At 31.6% G+C, this 23,942-nt stretch overlaps 1 protein-coding gene across 1 annotated transcript; it reads left to right on the top strand.

The window, feature by feature from the left end:
* The first annotated feature begins 12,849 nt into the window (after positions 1-12,849).
* LOC141680662 (uncharacterized) lies at positions 12,850-16,725 on the top strand. The gene is made up of 7 exons (XM_074486829.1): positions 12,850-12,877; positions 12,975-13,004; positions 13,104-13,160; positions 13,249-14,193; positions 14,345-14,396; positions 15,233-16,260; positions 16,721-16,725. The coding sequence occupies exons 1-7, from the start codon at positions 12,850-12,852 to the stop codon at positions 16,723-16,725; spliced, it is 2,145 nt and encodes a 714-aa protein (XP_074342930.1).
* Positions 16,726-23,942: the final 7,217 nt, after the last annotated feature.

The following is a 23,942-nucleotide window of genomic DNA, read 5'->3' as shown; positions in this document are numbered from 1 at the left end:
GCCTTCTCCCTTGCATTTCTTTCATCTCTTTCTCTCAATCTTCTAGCCAACTCAACCTTCCTCATTCTTGTAAAAGCATCCTTACGAGTCATCAGACTAATTAATCACTCTTTCAAGTTCTACTCTTGAGTAATTTCAATTACTTCTTTGTTGAGTAAGTTGACTGTGCCATCTTTGAAGTAAATTTTTACCTCTCCTAAAGTTTCTACACGGACTTTGACTATTCCTTCAGCTAGTTGATTGTTGTAGTCATCTTCTGAATTTTTTTTTCCTGAAATTGGTAGAGAATCTTCTTGATTAAAGCACTTCCATAGTGCACCTATTTCAACTTTTGTTTTCTTTAATTTTCTTCCAGTTGACTTAAAGTGTATTTTGGATGGTGGTTTAAATGATGGAGGTTTAGTCATTTTATTCAAGGAGTTTTGGTTGGCTAAGATATATATTTTGAGTACAGAGTTGGACGTGAGTTTGTAAAGGTATTTAGGCTTGAAGGTTTGGATGGTTTGAGTTTTTGTTTGGCTAGGGTTTTGGGTTGAGGTTTGCAGAGTTGCAGATTTATGGCTTACTATCTTTCCCATCCCCCCACTCTTCTTCTTTCTACCTTCATCTTTTTACTTCTTCTTATCTCTCTTGCTTGCAGCATCTTTTTGACTACTACTTCTCTTACTAGATTGACTTGGATTTGAGTCAAAAGATTTGTGTTCATTTTTCTTTTGCTCATCATCATCCTTGTCATTTATATTAGTCTTTGGCAACATATCATCAACATTCCTCAAGTATCTCCCAAAAATATTGATCATCTCATGATCCTCAATAGTCTTGGTCTTCTCAGTCTTTAGCGCAGACTCAATCACCATCATTACCTTATTATTCTTCATGACACAATGCTTTGGGATTAGAAAATATCTGCATTTCTTGGTAGTTGAACATATGTAGACCACTCCCTTGCTAGGTTTAAGATATGCCTCGGGAAAAGCTCCTTATTGGCCTGCTTTGAGTTCCCTTAGCAATTGACTGTCCTCTTAAATCATCACTTCGACTTTATTGATGAAGATGTTCATTTTTGAGGCTCTCCTAGATTTAAGAAATGCTAGTGAGACCTGCATGCATCTGTCAACTCCAGTATCATTGATATTGACTACCACTCTCTGTTCCCTTAGCATTTCCCTGGTGACTAGTACCACTCTCAAGAAGTTCACATTGTTGTTGATAACCCTCTTGTTAGTATGATGGTTGAGATTCACTAAGACTATCAGGCCCTCTGGAAAGTCACTAAACTCCTTGTCATAGCAAGGGCCTTCAGCTGCCATCTTGAGTCTCTCCTCCATACCAGCATCTTCACTCTGACTTGTAGATTTTAGCTTGGACTCTATCTCCCCCTTAGGCTTGGTAGTAGGCAAGTTAGTTTTCCGAGGGATCTATGACCTAACAATCTTTGGTGTTTCTTGGAGAGGAACTTTAAAGGCACCCATGAAAGCTCCCAATGACACAACTGTCTATATTTGGAAATAGTTTTGGGAGTCTATCAAGGATTTGAGTCATTTTACTGGTTGTGGACAAGAGTTGTGAGCTGACTGACTTGAGAACACTACACCATATATGGCCTCTACCAACACTTTTTTTGGTGTTACAAGTAAAAATGTTACCTTAAATCACTAAAATTTGATCTGAGCTAACACATTTTTTTAGCGTTACAATAGAGGTTAGCCGATGTTACTATAGACATGAGAAAATTACTACTGTAACATAAAAAAGTGTTAGGATTGACACCGGAATATGTGTTACCGTAGAGGTCAAAATCTAGGCGGTTGATTATGGCGGTCAATTTTTGACCAATTATTTGGGCGGCCAAAAACTAAATTAGAGCCCGCTCAATTATTTGCCTAAAAACTCTTCAAAACTCTCTAATATATCAAAACTCATTCTCTCTTTAAAACAAACACACAAAACATACACAACAAGAGCTAATCGAAAAGATGAAGTTTTAGGGTTCAGTGTTTTTAGTCTTCTCAGTCGGGTTTGGGTAGTTATGAGCTTGGAAGAAATTAGGGTTCCAGTATTTAGAGGCTTGAAGTGAATTTGGGCTCAAAAAATTGGGGTTTTTTCCTCAACAGGGATTAGGGCTTATAACCAGGGCTTTCTTCTTAATCGAGCTTGTAATTTGGGGTTTTCTTCTTGTTGGGTTCAATATTTAGTCGGGTATGCTCTTATTTTCTTCTCTTATTTTCTTGTAGTTGGGTTTGATTTGTTTGTTTTTATTTCTTGTTAATGATTTTGTAGTATTAGAATGTATAGCGAATACTTGCAATACCGTTAGGTCAGTCACTTATTTGTTATAATCTTGGATGAAATCAAATGTTGCATTGAATAATTTTATTGATTTGTTGCTTATGATAATATTGGCCTATGTATTTCGATTTAGATAGAGCATTGACATATGTTTCTTTTGTGTTTTAACATTAAGTTTGCAGAAATAAGCTAATATGAACTCAAACGGAAAGGGAAATTCTTAGTCTTCTGGACCATATATTTTTTCCACTTTATACGCTTACTTCGAGAGTGATAAATTATATTGTTTATTCATGGAGTTCTACAGTAGCGGTAATCTTTATAGTCTTCGACATAAGCAGCCCACAAGTACTTCATAGAAGAAGCTACACAGTCAGTAACTATTTACTTTGTTACATGTAAACTTCTGATCTTGCAAAATATTCTCTAAATTTTACATAACTTGATAATTGCCACTAATTAATTTCATAGAGATTGGTGCTTTATGCAATTATGCATTAGCTTTCTCCAGAGCTTAATGTTTGTCAAATGCGTAGAAATTGTATGTTTAACATAAACTTGTCTGTCTAAAAAGTCATCTTTTCAAGGAAAACTCTGGGATACATTTAAATTATGTCGTGTATGTTATTTTATTCACGAATTGCATTATTTGGCTTAGCCAGCTCAATATTAAGATGTATCTATGTTGTCATATTTTCTGATATTGATACACCATGCCAAGCGAAAGCAGACGAGAACAAGGATTGTTATACTTGTTGCACTTGTTGCAGGGAGTACAATTTACTAGTGCAAATATGGTGTACATATTTTTTGCTTTTTTCTGCAGCTTCTGAGATTGCAAAAATCACTTATTGTGATATTCTGTTATCTAATTTTTGTGCTATCTTGTTACGAAGAGTACATTTTACTAGTGCAATACCTCTTTCTGTAGGTACACTCCCCTAAGGATAAAAACTTCTAACAATCTGTCGCGTTTAAGATGTGATCTTTGGCCACTGTATATTAATATCTATCTATTAAATAATTTTTATTAGATAGTAACTCCTACTTCCCATCTATCTTAGGTCAAGCTATCTGAAACCAAGTCTTATTTGGAGACAGCTAAAGGGAAAATCACAGATGTTACGACAAAACTTAGTGAACAACAATTATTAATATAGAAGCTGGAAGATGATATATGCAAGGTTTGAATAATTAGTTCTAAATCTAAGAACTGTTAACAGCTAACAAAATCTGCATTGGCTATTCTTTCAACTTTGTAATAATCTTTTGTTAAATGTGATTAGCAGTTGTACTTAGTTAGAATTCAATAAAATATCTTTCTTAACGTGTTGGCACGACTGCTCGTTATTTCAAATATTGACACAAGTAAATGCGATATTTCTCTTTATTTTGCACAAGGCATAAGCTGATCCCTTTTTCTATGCGCATGTATAAATTTCATTTACTAATACTATATTTAAAGATTTATAACCATGCAACTTTTATTTTATAGACTTTGCAATGTACTCTTTTAAAGTCTAGTAACTTAAAGTCTAATAATTTCGAAGCCTAATAAATTTTTTAAATTTACTACTGTGTTGCCTTTAAAATTAGGTGTTTAGAAAATAGAATCAGAAAGTGTTAATGAAGCTGGTTGATGCCCTATTTTAGGTACTTCTTATTTTTTGTATTAATACATACAATCAATATTACTCTTTTTATTAAAGGTGTGTTATCTTAATTGTTTTTTAGGACCAATAATTTATGGGTGCTTGTATTGTCCAGTTAAAATTATAAGAACTAGGGACCTTTGCCTGCGCGCTACGCGTGCTAGCAAAAAAAAATTAATTGTATTATTTTTTACGATTAGCACCAAATAAATTATTTTACCATTTCTTTTTATAATTTGAATATTTTATTTTTCGCCGGAAATCATGGTGTTGAGTTTAGGTAAAAGTATCTCAAATAATATTGTCACGAATAGTTGCGATATGATGTTAGTTTTATTTTTTTGTTGCTAATATATAAGAGAAAAACAAAAGTTTCAAATTAGACAATAGCATAAATTACTTAATGTGGTTTAATTTTATGAAAAAAATGTATAGATACCAAATTGTGGCCTAATTGAAATATAATTGACACATCTCCTATTCTTTTATCAGGCACCAAAATGTTTCAGCTATTATTTTTACTACAACTACATGGTAACTATCACTTGAATATAAAATGGAGGTATTATTGTTATTCATCGGGTCCATTTTGTTACTTCCTCACCCTTACATCATTGATTTTTTTTCACATATGATATTACATGTGATACTTCTGTGTATATCTTTAAGTTTGTTGAACATTAGTGATGAGTGATTAAGTAATTGTTCGGATATGATTTTCTTCATCCATGCATGTTCTTCATATCATCTATATATTCTTAAAGTGTACTCCTTAATTTACCCATTTTGCAAATGGGTAAATTTTTTACCCATAACCCATATTAAGTATAAAATCACTAGATCCATGGATATATCCACAAAATTTACCCAATGGGTAAATAAATTTACCCATGACCCATATTAAGTATAAAATCTATATATCCATGGATATATCCATATAAGTTTACCCATTTTTTTACCCATCAAAACACTAAACATGGAAAATTTTTGAATTTTAAAATTTAAACATCTTATCTAAGGAAAGATTTGCATGATTTTCTCACATCTTTTACAACACTAATTCAATGATAAATAGATTTTCCTATTCTCTCTCATTCTTTATTTACACATTTAATTGTTTTTTTTGAAATTCAAATTTCCTTAATTATCTTATATCCAATCAAATTACCCAATTAATATTATATGTGTGCTACTCAAAATTCACAATTTTAGCCACGAATACGATAAAACTATCTATTCAAATATATCTACCTTCAAAAACCACTATTTCAAATTACATCAGACATTTATCTCTCTCATTCTTCTGTTTTCAATTTTTTTTTTCTTTTTATTCGACTTTTTACTCTTTTTTTTGTAATTTTAGTATAATTTTTTGTATTGATTTGATATGTCATCTCTTTTACTCTTTCTTTTTTTGTAATTTTAGTATTATTTTTTTGTATTGATTTGGTATGTTTGTATAAATATTCTTAATCTAAATTTATAATTTGAAATTTAAAAAGCAAGCTATCTATGGAAAAATATTTTAGACTAAATAATCATGCATGATTTGCTCCTTTATTTGTTATATTTTTAAATTTTGAATTTCATACTTATCTAGGGAAACTGTCACTCCTTGATATAAATTGAGTTAAATTATTGATATATATAGTCTGTTATTCTTCTTCTCTCAAATTTCAAATCTCAGAATCTCATTTTCTCTCTTTCTTTTTGCAGGTTACATGTATCTGGTTCTTGATGTCACAGTGGACATGGAAGCTTCTCTGATAATATTGAGAAGGATGGATCTTGGGTTCCTGTAAAGTTTCTTCACTCTCATACTCATAACTCAAGAATTGTTTTTTCACAGTTCCTTATAATAAAATGTGCATCAATGTTTTTTATTTTGGTTTCAGCTACCAGAAAAGATATACAAAAGTCTGTCAGTCCACATTAAACTTCTGAGATTCAAGATTCCTTTTCCCATATTTGCATATCTTCATATCTGGTGAGAAATCATCTCTGTTTTGATAGAAGCTAAAATCCGTCTCTAAGTTCTTAGAACATAAAAGCTCATAATTTTTACGTATAATCTGCATAAATAATATATCAGCAAAAGTCCAGGGAAGAAATATTCACAGTTCAACTCATATAGTGATATATTTCACCTGAGTGAGAAGAATTTGGTGGTAACGTCGACATTGTGTTGGACTGCAATGCTATCTTTCCTTGGCTACATGGCTAATACATTTGGCCAGGACTGTTGCAGTTAATACTATTAAATTACAGTGATATTGCATCTTGTATCATGTATCATGCAAAGAAGTGCTGATGCAATTGGCAATGATGGAGGAAGCTAATGCTAGAGGAATGAATTGAAGTTTAACTGTAATGCCATATTTCAATGTTAGTGTCGGTGATTTTTGTTAATTTGTAGTCTGTTGCTTAGTGAGCTTCAATTTTCTAAATAGTGAGTGGGTTCTTCTTTAGTATATTTGGTCCAAGAGTATGTGAGACTGCATGCTATGTTTAATAATTGTATTAGTATCTTCTTCGTGAGGTTTGAACTATCAGGGCTTGCTGTGTTCTATTTTAATATATCAATTGACTTTATAAAAAAAAGGATGTTTTTATAGTTACAGAAATTGCAAAGTATATAAATAATAAATTTAGTACAAGTTTATTCATTTCTACATTTTATTGAAAAATCAGATTAAAAAGTATCATAGTATATAAATAATAAATTTAGTTTATATGCATACTTTTTATTGTATTTTACTAATAAAATTATTAAGTTCATTCAAATTATGTACAAAAAAATATTATAAAGATAAAAGTGCAATATTAAAATATGAAATGTTTGGATAAATTATGTAACCTTATATAATATTGATTTTGAGGTCAATTATCTTTTGATATTAAAATCTCAAATATTGAATGAATTAATGAAAATCTCAAAAAATTTAAAAAAGAGATAGTGTGATATTTATGCGATATTTTTATGCATTTCAAAATATATGCACACACCATTTATATTTTCAAAAAAATTATATTTATCTGCATTTCAAAATCATTGTTATATTTTATGTAATTTTAATTTTTTTTACAGCAAATTATGTCGAGAAATGAAATATTTTAATTTTATAATATTTTTTCTAAGAATTAATTTTATAATGCTTAAAATAGGAGGTGTCAATGTAAGGTGAATATAAGTAATATTAAATTGAATTTTTAATAAAAAAAATTCCGTTAGAAAATAATTTTAATGCACAAATATTTACTTTTGTAAATTGTATACATCAAATATAACATAGTGGTTGTCAATTAACATATTTTAAAATAACTTATGTAGAGTATTTATATATATATATTTTTTCAAAGTTTAAAGTGTGAGGTGTCGTCATGGCGAGTAATATTGAATTAAATTGTATATCAAAATTCAGCTATTTTGATATACTTTTCATTTGTCTATAATATATATTTATCTTTTGAAAATTAATGTAATTTATATAATTTTAATTTTTTTTACATCAAACTCTGTCGAGAAAATAAATATTTTGATTTTATTATTTTTTTTGAATAATTAATTTTATAATTTTTAAAATTGGAGGTGTGAGTTTAAGGTGGCTATCAGTAATATTAAAATGATTTTTTAACAAAAAGTTTTTGTTGCAAAATAATTTTAATGCACTAATATATATTTTTGCAAATTATATACATCAAATATAATATAATAGTTGTCAAATAACATATTTTAAAATAACTTATGTAAAGTATATATATTTATTTTTTCAAAGTTTAAAATGCGAGGCCGTGTGATATTGAACTAAATCGTATGCTATTTTGAATATAACTATATAATTTTTATTTGTATATATTTACCTTTTGACAATTAATTTAATTTTTATAATTTTAAAATATTTTAATTTTATTATCTTTTTTTTGAATAATTAATTTATAATGTTTAAAATTGGAAGTGTCAGTTTAAGGTGGATATTAGTAATATTAAAATAGTTTTTTAATATAAAGTTTTCGTTGTAAAATAATTTTAATGCACTAATGTTTTAATTTTGCAAATTGTATACAAATTGTATATATCAAATATAACATAGTGATTTTCAATTAACATATTTTTAAAATAACTTATTTCAAAGTTTAAAGTGTTAGGACACCGAGTAATGTTGAACTAATTGACATGTTTAACAATTGTATTAGTGTCTTCTTCGAGAGGTTTGAACTATCAGGCTTGCTGTGTTCTATTTTAATATATTAATTGACTTTGTAAAAAAAAGAACTTACAGAAATTGCATAGTATATAAATAATAAATTTAGTACAAATTTATACATTTTTACATTTTATTGAAAAAATCAGATTAAATAGTATCATAGTATATAAATAATAAATTTAGTTTATATGAATACTTTTTATTGTATTTAACTAATAAAATTATTAAGTTCATTCAAATTATGTACAAAACAATATTGGATAAATAAAAGTGCAATATTAAACTATGAAAAGTTTGGATAAATTATGTAACCTTATGTACTATTGATTTTGAGGTCAATTATCTTTTGATATTAAAATATCAAATATTGAATGAATTAATGAAAATCTCCAAAAATTTAAAAAAGAGATAGTGTGATATTTATATGACATTTTTATGCATTTCAAAATATATGCATACACAGTTTACATTTTCGAAAAATTATATTTATCTGCATTTCAAAATCATTGTTAAATTTTACGTAATTTTAAATTTTTTACACGAAACTATGTCGAGAAAAGAAATATTTAATTTTATAATATTTTTTTTCAATAATTAATTTTATAATGCTTAAAATAGGAGGTGTTAAGGTGGATATCAGTAATATTAAAATGAATTTTTATAGAAAAAATCCGTTAGAAAATAATTTTAATGTACTAATGTTTGCTTTTGTAAATTGTATACATCAAGTATAAGTTGTCAATTAACATATTTTAAAATAACTTATATAGAGTATTTATATTTTTTTCAAAGTTTAAAGTGTGAGGTGCGCCTAACGTGATGGCGGATAATATTGAACTAAATTTTATATCAAAATTTAGCTATTATTTTGAATATTTTAATTTTTATTATCTTTTTTTGAAGAATTCATTTTATAATGTTTAAAATTGGAAGTGTCACTTTAAGGTGACTATTAGTAATATTAAAATATTGAAGAATCAAAATTTGTGTCGACGGGTATTTCAACCATCCTTATATTCCTTCTATGTCATCTGTGTCATTTTCAAACCTGATTAGCATTTGATAACGTCATATTTTTTGTTAGATCTCTCATCTCCCTTTATAATCTAACTAAAGTGGGTTATAAGGTTAATATCTAAAACAAGTGCATATACTGCATCTGTTTATGTAGATATTTGGTTATTGTTACAATTTCGTCAATATTATTTTGTGTATGATGTTACATGCACGGGTAATCTTAGATTTATGTGAAAAGTTTAAACATGATATCGGTTTTAAACATGTTGAAGGGGATTTTGACTCACAACAAGAAAATGGTTATCAAAACAACTTGATAATCATCACACGCTGCTCAAACATAGGGGAGTAAAAAAATGTGGTATCACTGATACACATACTATATATATATTTTTTTTTATTACCTATTCTTCTATTTCTTTTTATTTTGACATTATTAGTGGCAAGTTTAAATACAACACATCTTATAAATATTCCAGAATTTAATTTTTTTAAGGGGAACTAATGAACATGCTTTCTATCCGGGTGATTATGCTATCGATGTGCGCATTTTTATACCTATATCACTTTCATCACCCTCAAATGCAAGTTACGCGTGACCGGTTATATTGTTACATTTCTTACCATGTTAGACACAATATTCATGAAACAAGTTTTCTAAACTCTCAATCATATTTTTTGTGATTATAATTGATAGAGAATATTGTGGATACACAAACTCTCAGTCAATTAATCAATGAAAATAGTGCATATCTGTTTAAAAGTTGAAAATATTATGCAACTCTACCATAATCAACTTCATTTAACTGTACTATATATTCACATGCTTGGGCTCTGAACCTATACTCAAACATCAGAAGAACATAATAGAGATACACATTCTTGATTTTCTCAAATATAAATTGAAGTTTTATATTAATTTATTAAGTTTCTCCTCTTCTTGCATTCAGATATGAACGACCATCAGCATTTTTCCGCTTTGGATGCTACTCAAGTAGCTTGGAAATTGAAGGTTCGAGTGACAAGAATGTGGATATCAAGGAATAACCATGGGGAGGAAATCAGGCATAATCTTATTCTGTTGGACTGTGAGGTATGATTTAAGTATATCAGTTGCATTCGAACCATTGCTCACATCTCTTGACGCATATTCTGCATATTAACATCTTAATTTTAATCCCGATGATGAGAAATCTTGATTTCTTTAGCAACAAGATATGATCAAGATCATGATATGTTCCTAGATTTCTCCTTCATCAGGATATGAATCAATATCAGGATATGAATCAGGGTTTGTTAGCATCAGGATTAGAATCATCATGTGATTACAATCTTAACTTTCAATTAGATTCTCCATGATTACAATTCACAGAGAATATTATGGCTAAACAAATTCTCAGTCAATTAATCAATGAAAATAGTGCATATTTATTTAAAAGTTAAAAAGATTATACAACTCTACCATAATCAATTTCGTTTAACCGTACTATATATTCACATGTCTGGACTCTCAACCTATACTCAAACATCAAAAGAAGGTAATAGAGGTACACATTTTTTTATTTTCTCAAATATACATTGAAGTTCCATAGTAATTTATTAAGCTTCTCCTCTTCTTGCATTCAGATATGGACGACCATCAATATTTGTCCGCTCTGGGTGTTACTCAAGTAGCTTGGACATTGAAGGTTCGAGCGAACAATCCAATTTCTCACATCTATTGGAGCATACTCTACATATTAACATCCTGATTCTAATCTTGATGCTGAGAAATCCTGATTTCTTATGCAACAAGATATGAATTTGTCAGTATCATGATTAGAATGAGGATGTGATTACAATATTAACTCTCAATTATATTCTCCATGATTACAATTCACATAGAATATTATGACAAATTCAGCATTAGGATTAGAATCAGGATGTGAATACGAATAGTATATTGTTTCATATCTATGTTTTTAGTTAACTTTTTTTAAAAACATTTGCTGAACACACATATGCTTGCAATCTTGCCATTAGCTATTTGGAATCAATTTGTGATTTCCATGACATCTACTGTTCAAGAGACTTCCAACAAATCTTTTAGAAAACTGGAGAATCATTTTGCAAATTATAGAGCATTTATATGGATCCGTGCTGATAAAAAAATATTTTAATTGTATAATGTTTAAACGACGAGGCGTCGCAATAATATTAAAATATTTTTGAATAAAAATTTTCCTTTAGCAGAATAATGACTTTTGTTTTAATGCACTAATTTATATGTTTTGTATATGTATTCAGGTAAAACATTATGGTTTTCAATTCAACAGTTTTGAAATAACTTATATTAATATTTATATCTTTTAATTTTCAAAATTTTAAACTGCGAGGTGTCGCCGTAAGGAGACGCCGAGTAATATTGCACTATTTTTTTTATATTTAAGTTATATATATAGTAATACAATTAGAGAGTAATTGACAAAAATTGATTTCAAATTCACATGTGTAAGCAATATATGTAGAAATATAACATTGTAGTTTTCAATTCAACTGTTTTAAAATAACTTATATTGAGTACTTTCATTTTTTAATTTTCCAAATTTTAAACTACGAGGTGTCGTCGTAAGGCGATGCCGAGTAATATAGAACTATTTTTTTTTATATTTAAGTTATATATATAGAAATACAGTTAGAGAGTAATTGACACAAATTAATTTCAAATTCATATGTTTAAGCAATATATATAAAAATGTAACATTACAGTTTTCAATTCAACGGTTTTAAAATAACTCATATTAAGTATTTACATTTTTTTAATTTTCTAAATTTTAAACTGCGAGGGGTCGCCGTAAGGCGACGCCGAGTAATATTGAACTAATTTTTTATATTTGAAATTTATATACAGAAATATAGTTAGAGGAGTAATTGATAAAAATTGATTTCGAGTTCACATGTTTAAGCAATATATGTAGAAACACATATATGTGAAAAAATATTGATTAACTGAAAAAAACTTAAACAATATTTATAAAGTGAAAAAACTGTGTAAATAATATTTATTGACTGAAAAAGTGAACTATACAAAATGAAATATAAACAAAATATCAACACCTATCTAAATTGAATTAATTATAAATTAATAACAAAATATATAAATGAAATTGTATGATTTAAAATAATTTTAAAATAAATTAAAGTTCAATGAGATACTAATTCATATTATTACAGAGAGATACTGATTTGTTAAAATTTGTTCACAGACACATGTTTACAGGGAGATACTGATTTGTTAAAATTTGTTCACAGACACATGTTTACAAATGCATCAGAAGCCAAATTTGAATATAAATCAGGCTCAACTTGATCATCGCATGCTGGAAACTCCTTCACAAGCTAAAAAAATCAGCGTAAGTGACGTGTAATAGTTCATATTCCAGAGCCTGAGCAAATGGTGTCAAAAGGCCAGGTATTCCGACATACTCATTTGTCAACATCACACAATATTAAAAAGTATTGCAACCTTGAACTGATGTTTTCTATTATTTATACTCAGTTTGGTTTCCAGCTTCACACGGTATGTCTCCGTCTTTGTGAGCCTATATAGTTTCGTACATGTTTATGATTTAAATTAGAATAGCATTCTCTAATATCAATTTCAGATAACAATGATTCAATAAGAACGCCTAGAGCAAATTGAACACATGCCAGAATATGAGCAATATATTTCTGGTAAAATATATTAAGACAGATTTTAGTCAGTTTTTTAGACAATAAGCCATTTTGTATTTACCAGAAAAAATTATATTTCTATATATTGTTTTTTCAGATGATAATGCAGATGACTTAGACGCTGAAGGTATGTTCAAACTGATAACCACTCATTACAATCAAACCTCAATAATTATCCTATTTAGATGACCATTAATCTATTTCTTTAATATTTATCATAGTACAGCTCATAGAGGTGAGTACTTATCCGATGATGAAGAAGACAATAATCAATATTTCCCAGGTAGCATAAATATTTTAACTACGTCACAAAGGAAACATAATTTATGAAACTATGACATTTTTATCTTTATATTAATTTTTATTGTCAGATTTATGGACGGGATACATGGACCTCGGCCCTCCATCTAAGGTATGTCAGAAGTGTAACGCACAAATGTGGAATGAAGAACGGAACAATAAATCATCGAAGAATAGCACACCAACTTTTATAATGTGTTGCAAAGATGGTCAAGTTAAGCTTCATGCTGAAAAACATCCTCCTCCCTTCCTTGCTTCTTTGCTATCTGGAGGTGAAAAATTTGATCACTTCAGGCTCAACATAAGAACATATAATTCCCTATTTCAGTTCACCTCAATTGGTAGCAAAATAGACCGCAAAATTAACAATGGAGGAGGGCCTTACTGTTTTAAACTTAATGGCCAAAACTATCATCTAATTGGAAGCCTCAAACCCAAGGATTGTCAACTAGCAAAATTCTGCCAACTGTATGTGTATGACACTGAAAATGAAATAGAAAATCGCATGAATGTAGTACCTGGCTCGGAAGTGCTTGATCCAGATATTGTAGAAGGATTGTTAAAGATGCTTGACGAAAATAATCAATTGGCAGAAGGTTTTCGTTATGCGCGTGATCGTATTAATCTTGGTGAAACAGACGACTTTAGTTTGCTTTTGGTTTCATCTAAGTCAGCCTCTGGCAGGAAAAACCAGGTTGGACCTTCAAATGAGGTGGCAGCCTTGGTAGTTGGAGATAGCGATGATACTTGCCCATTCAGAGATATTGTCGTTCAAACAAATCAGATGTATCTGAAAAGAATATATGTAACCTGCAAGCACTTTATGCAGCTTCAATATTCGTTACTTTTTCCTTATGGTGATGATGGTTTTCATCTAGATATTCCCCTTCACAACAAGAAGCCTAAAGTGCCGGATGAGAATGTAAGTGATCTACATCCAGATGAGACTCAGCACAGAAATATTGTCACAATGCGAGAATATTATGCTTATAAGTTAATGATACGCCCAGAAGAAGGTACTTTTAACCACTGTCTTCTGATGCATAATATATTAGGGTTGTGCTCAGAATTATATCTTTAGTGCTAACTTTATATTTACTATAACAAGCATGAATCTTCATCTTGGCGGTCATTTATGGCAACAATTTATGGTAGTTGCCTTTGCAGCAGTTGAGCAATATAGACTGGACTGGATTCGAGCTCATCAGAATATAATAAGGTCTGATCTTTATAAATCTATTCGTGATTCGGTATCAAAAGGTGATACAAATCCATCTACAAAAGGCAAGAATGTCATCCTTCTTGCAACTCACACTGGTTCGCAAAGATATATGAATCAATACTTCAAAGATTCATTAGCTATTTGTCGTACCATTGGTCATCCATCCCTATTTTTGACAATGACGTGTAATACACAATGACCTGAGATTAAGAGTATGATGAAATTTTTCCCTGGAGTAGATGTTGCTGACAAACCTGATGTGACAGCAAGAGTTTTTAAGTTAAAACTTGACCAGTTGTTGGACCTTATCAAAAATAAGAATTATTTTGGGAAATGTATAGGAGGTAGTAATGCACTCTTATGATTTAGTTTCTTTCTTACAATTATAAAATCTTAGTTTATTACATATTGTTTATACCTTTTAAAGTTGTAAATAAATATATCACTATTTTTTTCTTTTGTAGTAATGCATGTAATTGAATTCCAAAAGCGCGGTCTTCCTCACTGTCACATGTTAATATGGTTGTACCCGAGAGATCGCCCACAAAATGTTGATGACATTAATCATTTAATCTCGGCTGAAATACCGGATAAAAATCATGAGTTTTTAATATTGTCAACAGTCACATGATTCATGGGTCATGTGGAAAAGATTACTCCTACTCTCCTTGCATGGTTAAGGGGAATTGTGGTCGCCATTTTCCTAAAAGGTGTTGATTTTTTCATATTTGGCATTTGCATTCGTATATGTTTAATAAGCCTGTGTTTTTTATTCCAAGATTTAACAACATAAATGTAGAAATATAATAACCATCCTTTTTTTCCTTATCCAGGTTTAATGCTCACGCATTTTTTGACGATGGTGGCTTTCCTATATATCGTAGACGACGCACAGGGTTGACTGTGATAAAGAAAGGAGTGGAACTTGATAACCAATACTTGGTTCCTTATAATAGGGATTTATTAGTCTGTTTCCACTGTCATATTAATTTGGAGGTTTGTAACAGTTCGCGATCTTTGAAGTATTTATTTAAATACTGCTTGAAAGGTCACGATACGGCTACCATGATTCTGAGGAAAAAACAGCAAGGAAATGAAGCAAGCACTTCATCTTCAAAACCAAAGTCAAATGATGAAATAAAAAAATTCCTTGATGGTCGTTACATATGTGCTTCGGAAGCTGCCTGGCGTCTTTTAGGATTTGACATACATCATCGTTTTCCTACTGTTGAGCGTTTGCCAGTGCATTTGGAAGGCGAAAAGAGTGTGTCTTTTAAGCAACATGAAAATCTTCAAGATGTTGCGGAGAAGGATAAAAAGAGATTTAGTAAATTGGAAGGATGGTTTCAGGCAAATAAAAACATACCAGAGGCAAGACAGTTTACATATCATCAGTTTCCTCAGAATTTTACTTGGAAACAGGATCAAAACAGGTGGAAGATTCGTGAGCGTGGTACAGTTTTTGGGCGTTTATCTGATGTTCATACAACTTTTGGAGAAACATTTTATCTGCGTATGATTTTGATGCACATTAAAGGAGCAATATCTTTCAAAGACCTCAGAACTGTTAATGGCATTGTGTATAATACATACAAAGAGGCATGTGATGCTCTTGGCCTATTAAAGGATGACAAACAATGGGATGTCACCATGACCGAGAATTCCAATCATGTTATGCCCTTTCAGCTGAGACAATTGTTTGTATTCATATTATCTAATAATCAGGTGGCAGATCCTTCGAAACTATGGCAACAATATTGTAAAGCAATGGCAGATGATGTTCTCTATTCAAGGCGTAAAATTTCTGGAAACGTTAATCTCCAGCTAAGTGAATCAGATATCCAGAACATAACTCTAATAGGTAATTTGAACTATTTAATTTTTGTCTCATATTTCTGGAGATATAACTGAAGTCATGTTGATGTGTTATATTGAGCTAAAAGTTGTTATATTTCACATGGTTATAATGAACTCATTTTTCCTTTTTAACTATAATTTTCTATATAGCAGATTATAGAATCCTAATTCTGCCTCAATTAATTGAAGATATTCCTCGTACTTAAAATTTAAAATATCACTACTATACCCACCTACATTTATAATAGTTTCATGTATGTGACTAATTTCTTATTATGAGGAATAAGCTCCTCGGAATGATAGTTGTTGCAAACTGTTTGGTAACGTTAATCTCCAGCTAAGTGAATCCGAATTCCAGAACATAACTGTAACAAGTAATTTGAACTATTTAATTTTTGTCTCATTTCTGGAGATATAACTGAGGTCATGTTGCTTTGTTATATCAAGTTTTGTCACTTTTACAGGTTAGTCTTCATGGTTGCTATCAGTATACTATTAAGTCTATGTGTAAACAAACTTTTTAATATGTAGATGGATAATTAACTTTAATAGATTTTTTTAATCTCAATATACAAATATAATCCACTGTCAACTTTCATTATTGAAGTAAACACCATTGTATAATGCTATACAAAATTGAAATATCTGATTAGTAATGTTTAGACAGTAATAAAAATCTACCAAGTTTTTCTATATGCCAAATCTATTCACATACTGTGTACCAATCTAATGCAAAGTTTAAGCAGGAACGAGATTGATAAAAATATTCTCATACTTTAAACAATCCTCATGGTGTACTATTTATGTTATGTAATATTTACTGGGTTTTTTTAAAAAGTATTTAATTAAAAAAATATTTACTCAGTTTTGTTGTACAAATTATTAAAATATTGACTACTAAAAACATAAAAGAGAAATGTTAAAATATGAGTTCAGAGACATTTAATTGGTTAAAATATAAGAGAAAGAAAACTAAATTAAAATACTGAGATTTAACGTTAAACTATAATATCAATTTTATATTTCAAAATAAATGGAACCTAAATAACTGTAATAAATAAATTAAATAAAACTAGAAGATAACCGTTTATGTTATAGAAATTACAAATTTCGTGAAAAAAAATTCAAAATTGAAGAAATTTGGAGCGCGCATAGCGTGGGCAAAAGGTCCCTAGTAAAATCAAATAACTATTAAGTAAACATATAATGATTTAACATTTATAGATGAAATGAATTATATTTAAAACTTGGGAATTGAGTTTGAGTTGATAGAATATTTTGTATCAAATGTTACAATCATGCATTTGAGCAATCCATACTGTAGCGACTGGGAATTTCACGACGTGATTAAGTGAATAAAGTATAATTCTGTGTTGTAATTATAAATTATGTGCTAAATGAATTTTGTTGGTTAATTGTCTTTATTTTATATTAGTAAATGGGAACGTAAAATGACCGTTCCAGTTTGATGAGTCAGCTACGCGTGCTAGCAAATTTTTTTTTATTAATTTTTACGATTCGCACCAAATAAATATTTTACCATTTTTTACCATTTGAATAGTTTATTTTTCACTGAAATATAATGGTGTCGAGTTTAGGTAAAAGTCTGTCAAATAATATTACCATGAATAGTTTAGACAATACCAAAATTAAATAATATGATTAATTTAATGAAAAAAAGATATACATACAATACAACAGTCACATTCATTCTTAGATGACATCACATATTTTGCATCTAAAAAAGTATATACAACGGCAAGTTATTAAAGATTTTCCAAACCTATGTACAGTATTGATTAAAACATAATTATAGAATTTTTTGATTTTAATTAAAATACGTTAATAGAGCATTTATATTTCCATACAATTTATAAGGAAAAGTATAATATGAATTTAACATTTAAAATTAGGTTTTTAGGATGGACAAAATAGTTGAATAATACACAAACATATTCCAAAAACAAAAAGAAAAAGCAAATCAGCATAACTCAATTACAATTCATACACTCTCTCTTTCAATTTGAAACAGAAAAAACTCACTTAAAATTCACAATTCACACACTCTCTCTTTCAATTTGAAGATGATTCAAGGAATTTATGCTTAGAGCTTGAAGTGTTGCATTCAGTACAATAACTAATCCATACCATTTCATCGAGGGTACTCATTCCGAAAGAAGTAAGTTGTTCAATTCTCTTTTACGTATTCTCATTTTAAGAATGAGAATTTGATGTTCGATTGATCGTTGAATGTAAATTGATGCAGAAATGGATCTAAAAGAAGTTTAGATATGTTTTGTTTGTACAAATATGGGTGATTTTTACAAAAAGGGGGAATTGGTATGTATTAGAATGTAGCTCTATACTTTGTTAAAGTTCAATTGCTCATTATGTGATATTTGTAATTGTTATATATTAGAGTATCTGTTTTGCTTAATTTGTTCAAATTATGCAGTTTCTGCCATTGCCATTTAATGTAAACTATGCGAGTCACCTCCTTGGCGAGGTTAAGTTGTTAGGACTTTTGAATATTTTTTGGATGGGAAAATATCCGATAAACTCTAAGAGCATCCAAAATCTGTCTGATATGATGAATTTCTACTTAATGAAGCCCTACCACATGGTTCTACTGGAATATGAAGGAGGAGCACAGTTCAAATTTCAAGTATATAATCCGTATGCGGTGGAAATGAAATATACAGAAGTGGCGGGGTTCTGACTTGATCTGGATTGATACCGAGCTAGAAAGACTGAGTACCATTTTTTGTTATAATGCTACAACTAATTTCTGCACTATTCAGCACATACTTATTGAAGGCAAACATTTGTTGGGCGCATCATTCACAGAGGTAACAAATAGACGTCCATATTTCAAAATTTATTTTAAAACATTGTCATTTTTTTAATGTGTTGTCTCTAATAGTTTTGTTCCTTCTAGGTTATCAATTCAGATACTTGCGACAAATTGGGGTTATGTGAAAAGTCTCCAGTCATTACATTTTGTTTTGAGGATCAAGAATGGCCTATACATGTAAAATGGGTTCCTGACGCAGTCCTTTTTACTAATGAGTGGAATTGGTTCATTCGAGATACACAAATTAAAATTGGTGATATAATTGCTCTCTACCATACTGATGAAGCACTAAAGTTTAACATATGTGTTTTGGATGAATCTGTCATTCCAAAAGATGGAACTTATGGAGGTATCTTGTCATTAACAACTTCTATTTAAAAACCTGAGATTTTAAAATTGTTTCCCATGTTCCATTTTAACAGGTGAGGCAGATGATGTTCAGTATTATGCCAAGTTTTTTAAGGTTATTACAGATCATACGTTACAGTTCGGGAACTGGTATGTTTGTACTTTGTTCTTGTTTTATAAGGAGTCAATCACTAAAACGAGTTCTTGTAGTAATTGATAACCTTACTATGCAGGAAGTACCACATGTATTTTACTGTCATCATGGTACAAAAATTGCCAATAACTTAAAAAAATTTCTCGGTGGTGGGATGAGTGCAAAATTTAAATTCGGTTTTACGGAGAAGAAGATTTATGGGATGAATCAGTTTTTACGGAAGTATGTTGTACGTGAGGGTTATATTATGTTTTTTAAATATTGCAGTAATTCAGACTTTCATATTTCTGTTTATGATACGCCATGGATGAATTACCTTCGTCATTGTTATGGAACATACTACTTTAAAGATTTCATATTTCCTTCATGTTCTGAAGAAGTAATTGAGATTGATGATAGTTTCGATGTAAAATCATAAACACTTAATATTTTCTCTGTATGATACCAATAAGATACGAATGGTTTATGCGTTTGTGTCATGGTACTTTGAGTGATAGTATTGAAGGGAATTCCTGAAATACGTTTCATTATAAAAGTCTTTTTGTGTTTCATATTTGAACCTGTTTACATTTGGTCATAAATTTTTACATTTGTGAGTATTTTGATGATGAATTGGAGAGAGAATATTGGTTGTCAAATACTCACTCCCAGATTAGTGCTTATGATGAGAGATATAGAGACTTGCAATTACCAAAGTTTTAGTTAAATAACTTGCAGTTATTTAACTACACATTATAGAATAGGCAGTTATCAACATTTGGTGCTTTTATAAGGGAAAGGTACATGACCTCACACATACAATCACATTAATAGAAACACCCTCTCTTACACCTTCTCTTATATAGCGTCAAAAATGACTTCACGCAGTGTAAAGAGGAAATGATGGCCAGGGATTAAAAATGTGGCAATGGAATAGTTGAACAAATTGGCTGTCACTTGCGCAGATTTCAACACTGATTTGGAAGATGCAAATGTTTTCTTCTCAGAGTTGTATGCATCCATGGAAAGTAGGCAATCTGATTTGTTTGCTCGTTCGGTTGGCCTCAGGGAACAATTAAAATATTCTTACATGTCTATTTGTTTTCATGTCTTACCAATATCTGGACGTGTGCTTAATAATTTTATCTCTCTCCTTTACAACAACATAGAAGATATTTTGCAGAATGGATCAAAGAAAAAATGTGGAGAATCATCCCAAAGCAGTGGCCAAATTCCTCCATCTTATATGGGAAATCCACTAAGATTCCTAGGCGATATGTCCACCTCTCTGCGTGGTCATGAGACAACCTTGAAACTAAACGCTGCAGAAATGATGAATAGCTTTCAAAAGTTTGGCGATGGGTGGAAGGAACATCTTGCTAATTTGAATGGTCAGGCTGATAAGTTGATTGAAGAAATCAGTGGAATTTGCATATTAATGGATGATTATAGTCACAATATATGATTCATATTTCAGTATATTATTAGAAAAATGTTAGTATGTTATTGTGTGATCAACGTTACTATAAATTAGTAACAATGTTATTCTGCAAAAAGTGTTTGTAAGATTATTGGATCAAAGTGAACATTGTTGTGATCTAAATTCAAATAACATCATTGTCTTCCAATGTACATGTAAAAGAGTCTCATTTACTTTTTATAGTATTCCCATTTGTAATACTGATAGGGATGAATAAATCCTAATTACATAATTAGTTATTACAGTTTGGGCTCCAAGGCCCAATAAGAAGATGTATGACATTCAGACCAGAAAGGTTAACATGTTGATCAGGCCTGATGGACCGGATCAGGCCTGATGAGACAAAGAAGGCCCAAAAACCCTGATTATTTATTAAATTCGTAATTAATAAATAAGGGAGAAAAACAGCTATTAAGATAAGTCCTAGTGGGGATATAAATCCTTGTAGATTGGCCTCAAGGGGACCTAAAAGGATAAGGAATCAGTTTCCTACTATCTAGGACTCCAAAGTCCATTCTAATTACGAGACTTGCCCACCAAGTCTCCTATACCAAGTCCAATTCAAGGACTTCCAACATCTATATAAGGGTTCTCACCCCACAACTTAGAACTACATTTTTTGGCTTGATTCTCTAATTCACAGAGATACGTAGGCATCTCGTAAAGGCAGAGTTAAGCTACGAAACACGAGAGCAGCCATTAAAGGCCTTGAGCTCACGTACCTTAGTAATAAATACAGCAATTATATATATTAGTTTTTTATCCATAACATTTGGCACCGTCTGTGGGGAGCACAACAACAACCATGACGAGAACACGGAGAACAATTAGAGCTCTGGAGGAAGGAACACCATCAGGGACAACCCAGGTGATTTCGTCAACCGTGGAGATTCCTCCCCATTCAACTTATGCATCTACTCAAGGGGAAGCCCAGATAGGGGCAACTCAACCTCAGCCACAAGGGACAACTCCCCCGACTATTCAAGGTACTAATCCTCAAGTTCAACAAGTACATGTACCTGTGAATTCTCGACCCGTCGGGTATGAATATTCAACTGTTGTTACTACTAACCCCCCTTATGGGATGCCCCTTTACCCCGAGGTTGGAGGAAGTGGATATGCTGGGCGGAGTAAAGCACGAGGGCAATCGCCCCCCTATATACGAGGTTTGGCTCCTATCCCCGAGGATCGGGAATTTTCTGGTCCTTACACTGAGAGAGACTCCGAATCTTCGGATGATGAAGTGGCCCCAAGAAGGAGACGTCCTGGCAAAGAGCCGATGGCCGATGAAAGGCAACGCCCTCAAAGCACCCAAGGGGCGAATCCCCAGGAAGTGCAGGAAAGGATCAGGGCTCATGAGGCTGAGATCCAAAGGCTGAGGCGTGACTTGGAAGCTCACCAGGCCACCATACCCCAGATACCTCCTAGGGGGAGGAATCCTCCTCCTGTCATAGACCTGGATGGTACGGTACGAAGAAGGGTTGTCGCCCCAAGAACTGATCCAAGCAATCTCCTTCCCCTTGGAGATCCTGATGATCCAACTCCACCTTTCACAGAAGAGATAATGAATGCCCATATCTCAAGAAAATTCAAGATGCCCACTATCAAAGCCTATGATGGCACGGGAGACCCCGCTAATCATGTTAGGACATTCTCTAATACACTGCTGCTGCAACCCGTGAATGATGCTATAAAGTGTCGGGCCTTCCCTCAAACCCTGTCGGGTATGGCTCAAAGATGGTACAGTCGCTTGCCCCCAAACTCTATTGGATCGTTCAGAGAGTTAAGTCAGGCTTTTATTAAGCAGTTTATCAGTGGGAGAGTCCATGAGAAAAGTTCAGCATCTCTTATGAGTATTGTGCAGGGAGCTAAGGAATCCTTGAGAGATTACCTGAATCGTTTCACAAAGGAGGCTTTAAAAGTCCCGGACCTTGATGATAAGGTGGCCATGATAGCACTGCAACAAGGAACTAGGGATGAGTTTTTCAAGATGTCCTTGGCCAAACGTTCCCCTGAAAGCATGTTGCAGCTCCAAGAGAGGGCAGGGAAGTATATCAAGGTTGAAGAAAGTATGAGGAAGACCGTAGTAAGTAATGAGCCCACTGGAAATAAGAAGAGGAAAACTGATTTAGAATATATTGCAAAGGACAAGTATCCTAGAACCGAACAAAATTCTGATTCAACCCCCAAGAAGGGAGGACCTGGGCAAAAGTTCACTGAATATGCTAAGCTGAATGCTCCTAGAAGCCAGATTTTGATGGAGATTGAGAAAGATAGAGATATTCGTTGGCCTAAGCCCTTGAAGGCTGATCCCGCCAAACTAGATAAGAGCAAGTATTGCAGATTTCACAAAGATGTTGGCCATGACACCGATAAATGTAGGCAATTGAAAGACGAAATTGAGTTTTTGATTCGAAAAGGAAGATTGAACAAATATACTGGAGAAGGAGGGGACATGAATAATAATGGAAGGAAGAACTTTGAAGATCGTAGGAGGGACCAAGACGATCAGGGGCGGAATCCCCAACCTAGAGGGCCGATTATAAATGCAATTTTTGGAGGGCCGCGACCTCGAGGGCCTGTGATAAACACGATCTTTGGAGGTCCAACTGCTGCTGGATTGTCCAAAAATTCCAGAAAGGCATATACTAGAGAGGTTATGCATATTGTAGGAGAAGCCCCGAAGAGGGCCAGGACAGAAGTAACATTGGCTTTTGATGATTCTGACCTAGAGGGTGTAAAGTTTCCTCATGACGACCCCCTGGTCATAACACCGATAATAGGAAATAGCCCAGTTAAGAGGGTCCTTATGGATAGTGGTGCTTCTGTGGATATCTTGCTCCACGATACCTTTCTAAGGATGGGGTATAA

The sequence above is a fragment of the Apium graveolens genome, chromosome 8 (assembly GCF_009905375.1).
Source record: "Apium graveolens cultivar Ventura chromosome 8, ASM990537v1, whole genome shotgun sequence".
Taxonomy (NCBI): domain Eukaryota; kingdom Viridiplantae; phylum Streptophyta; class Magnoliopsida; order Apiales; family Apiaceae; genus Apium; species Apium graveolens.
The sequence above is the reverse complement of the archived record's forward strand: the minus strand, read 5'-3'. Positions and strand labels throughout refer to the sequence as shown.

Excerpts from the sequence above, each read along its gene's own strand:
- LOC141680662 (XM_074486829.1), top strand. The coding sequence starts at position 12,850 with ATGCCAGAATATGAGCAATATATTTCTG. Across the intron at positions 13,005-13,103 it reads AGATGACTTAGACGCTGAAG|CTCATAGAGGTGAGTACTTA; the intron begins GTATGTTCAAAC and ends ATCATAGTACAG. Across the intron at positions 14,194-14,344 it reads AATGATACGCCCAGAAGAAG|CAGTTGAGCAATATAGACTG; the intron begins GTACTTTTAACC and ends TTGCCTTTGCAG.